The sequence below is a fragment of the Psammomys obesus genome, unplaced genomic scaffold (genome assembly GCF_907164565.1).
Source record: "Psammomys obesus unplaced genomic scaffold, mPsaObe1.curated_primary_1811, whole genome shotgun sequence".
NCBI classification, from domain to species: Eukaryota; Metazoa; Chordata; class Mammalia; order Rodentia; family Muridae; genus Psammomys; species Psammomys obesus.
The window spans coordinates 14,939,645-14,942,532 of NW_026596256.1; the positions used below are offsets into that span (position 1 = coordinate 14,939,645).

Consider the following 2,888-nt stretch of genomic DNA (forward strand, 5'->3'; position numbering starts at 1 on the left):
AAAAAAAAAAAAAAAAAAAAAAAAAAAAAAAAAAAAAAAAAGAAGCAGGTTTTGAAGTTCACCCTTGACTGCACCCATCCTGTAGAAGATGGAATCATGGATGCTGCCAATTTTGAGCAGTTCCTCCAGGAGAGAATCAAGGTGAATGGGAAAGCTGGGAATCTTGGCGGAGGGGTTGTGACCATCGAACGGAGCAAGAGCAAGATCACTGTCACCTCTGAGGTGCCTTTTTCCAAAAGGTATTTGAAATATCTCACCAAAAAATATTTGAAGAAGAACAATCTTCGAGACTGGTTGCGTGTTGTCGCCAACAGCAAAGAGAGTTATGAATTGCGTTACTTCCAGATTAACCAGGATGAAGAGGAGGAGGAGGAGGAGGATTAAGACACATTGGTCTGGAATGTTTTGTATTAATTCGTAAATAAAATTTAGGAACAAAAAAAAAAAAAAAAGAAAGAAAAGAAAAGAAAACAATCCTCGCCACTGGTTAAGAGGCTGCAGGTCCCCTTAATGAACACACAGCCATCATTTTGTCTGGGAAGCGTTTGCTGTCTCTTCGTCCCTCCCAAACTGCAAACTAGGAAATTCTGCTCCTTTCATCCTTGCATTCAAATGATAATTATTACCCTCTTGGAAGGAATATATGAAAAAGGCTTGTGTCTCCCTTATTTTTCCTTCCCTGGATAGTTAGAGGCTAGAGGCACTAAAGAAAACAGTTTTATATTTACAACTACTTAGAGATAATAGTGGAAATGATATTTTGTTTCTTTTTGCTTCAAGCTGTTTAGTTCAGATATCCATCTGATTAAGGACAGGAAGAATAATTATTCCTAATGTTACTAGTTTAAAGCCAAAGAATTGTTATTTTTAATTGCATAAATATAATATATTTTTTAAAATCAATGACAGGAAGGTGAGTATAGCAATTAGTAACAACAGCAGCATAATTGCATCTATTCTAGCCCAGTCTAGGAAAGCCTGAAATTCACTGTCAGCTTTAATTTGGGTATTCTCTTTACAAATTTATTTCTTAGATTTGATCAACATTTCCTGCACCTGCAAGCTGAGGATAGCATTTTTTGCAGGTACGTACAGGTTGTTTATAAAATGTCTAATAAGGGTAAGTTTCAATCACGAGTTGTTTTCTTGAATGATGTGACCAGAATTTTCGTGGGGGATAAAAACTTGTGTTTTTGAAATGACAAAAAGTGTCTCAGTACTGTGGTCAGGACCTAAAATACTTTCTTCATCTCACACCACAATTCCACCTCTATTCTCCTCCTCCTGACATCAACATGGTAACCGAAACCAGCCACAACTGGGGTAAACACATTACTCATATTGCACAGGGCTACTATATGAAGTGGTAATAAGGGGCTGGACAGACAGAGCCTAAGGGCACTTGCTGCAGGTCCCCAGGTGCTGCCTTGGAGTCCCAGGACTCACATGGTGGCTCACAATAGCCTGAAGCTCCAGTCCCAGGGGATCCAATGCCTTCTTCTGGCTTCCATAGGCACTGCATGCATGTGTCTCCCAGATACACGTGCAGGAGAAAGAAAACACCCACACAAAAAAAAAATAAAATAGAGAAAAACTAGCACTAAAAAGGGAAATAGTAATAAATATCAAAAACAGGATATATTTGATGTGTCTGGTACTCAGTGACAAAGCATGCACATAACTTGTGCAAGGCCACGAGTTCAATTCTCAGCACCACAGAAAACTAGAAATTAAAAATATTTTTTTACAAGCACAGAAAATATTCTGTCTGAATCCCAGATAATATTTTTCTTTCTGTTTTAACGAAAGGGTTTTTCAGTGTAGCTCGGGTACTTCTTGAACCCAGGATCCTCCTGCTTCACCTCCCAACCACTGTGGCAAAAGGCATTTATTGCTATGTGCATGTGCCCAGAATATTATTTTAACTGGGAATAATCAAACAGTGGATAAAGTTGTCTGGAGAAGTAATTAGAAGAGAGTCTTTGCTCGTTCAGGACCGAGAAAGTATCCCCTGCTGTTTTTTAAACTGTATAAAATTACATATTATTTTATCTTGCGGTTTTGCATTAAGGATGAATTTTTATAACATAAATTCTCACTAATTTCCTATATGAGACCCGGAAACTTCTTGCTACATATCCGTCCCTCTGACTTGTGCACATCTGCACACAATACTCCCATACTGCATCTTGATGTATGCATTCGCTCATAGTTAATGAGGAAAATGCCCCAACATCTCAGAGATACAAACGTCATATGTTATAAGGGAACGTATTGCTTTAACAGTATTTCCATGTGTCTGTGAATGATTCATGAAGTCATCAGAAAGAACAAGTTAACCCATAAAATATCTGTAAATAACAAGAGAGCAACAGACATGTCCTGGTGGACACTGAGAAAGTTAGAACTAGGCAGAAAATTGTCCTTCTAAGAAATTTTCATGTGCATTATTAGCATTTTGAAATTGGATTTGCCGTATTTCTTATTAAAAACAGACATAAATTTGTGATCTTACTTATTCAGAAAATAATGCACTCCACTGTGTCTGATATATATTGACATGTCATTTTAAATATTTATGCAAAGAAAGCAGGACCTACACACATTTGCTCGGTCTCTCTGCTTGACCTCTGACATAATGCCATTTCTTGACTTAGAGTCATTGATTCTAAAAGTATAGGCACTCATTAGTAAGGTATATCCTACTGAGTTTAAATCATGCATCCTAAAGAACAGCTTTCTAGATTCAGATCTACCTTTTGGGTGAAGCTAAAACATAAGCTTAAATGCACTAAGTATGAATCTCTTATGCTTTCATTTCAGATAGTGGTGGCTTCTTTAATTTCTAAAAAAAGAAAACTGTAAGTTCATAACTGAGTGGTTATAAT

General features: G+C 37.0%; 1 protein-coding gene across 1 annotated transcript; it reads left to right on the plus strand.

Annotated features, from left to right (window-relative positions):
* Positions 1 to 36: 36 nt before the first annotated feature.
* LOC129668766 (60S ribosomal protein L22) lies at positions 37 to 419 on the plus strand (the record flags this gene model as incomplete). Its single annotated transcript, XM_055596854.1, has 1 exon — positions 37 to 419. A coding segment is annotated over one exon (348 nt), but the record flags the coding sequence as incomplete, so codon positions are not given.
* Positions 420 to 2,888: the final 2,469 nt, after the last annotated feature.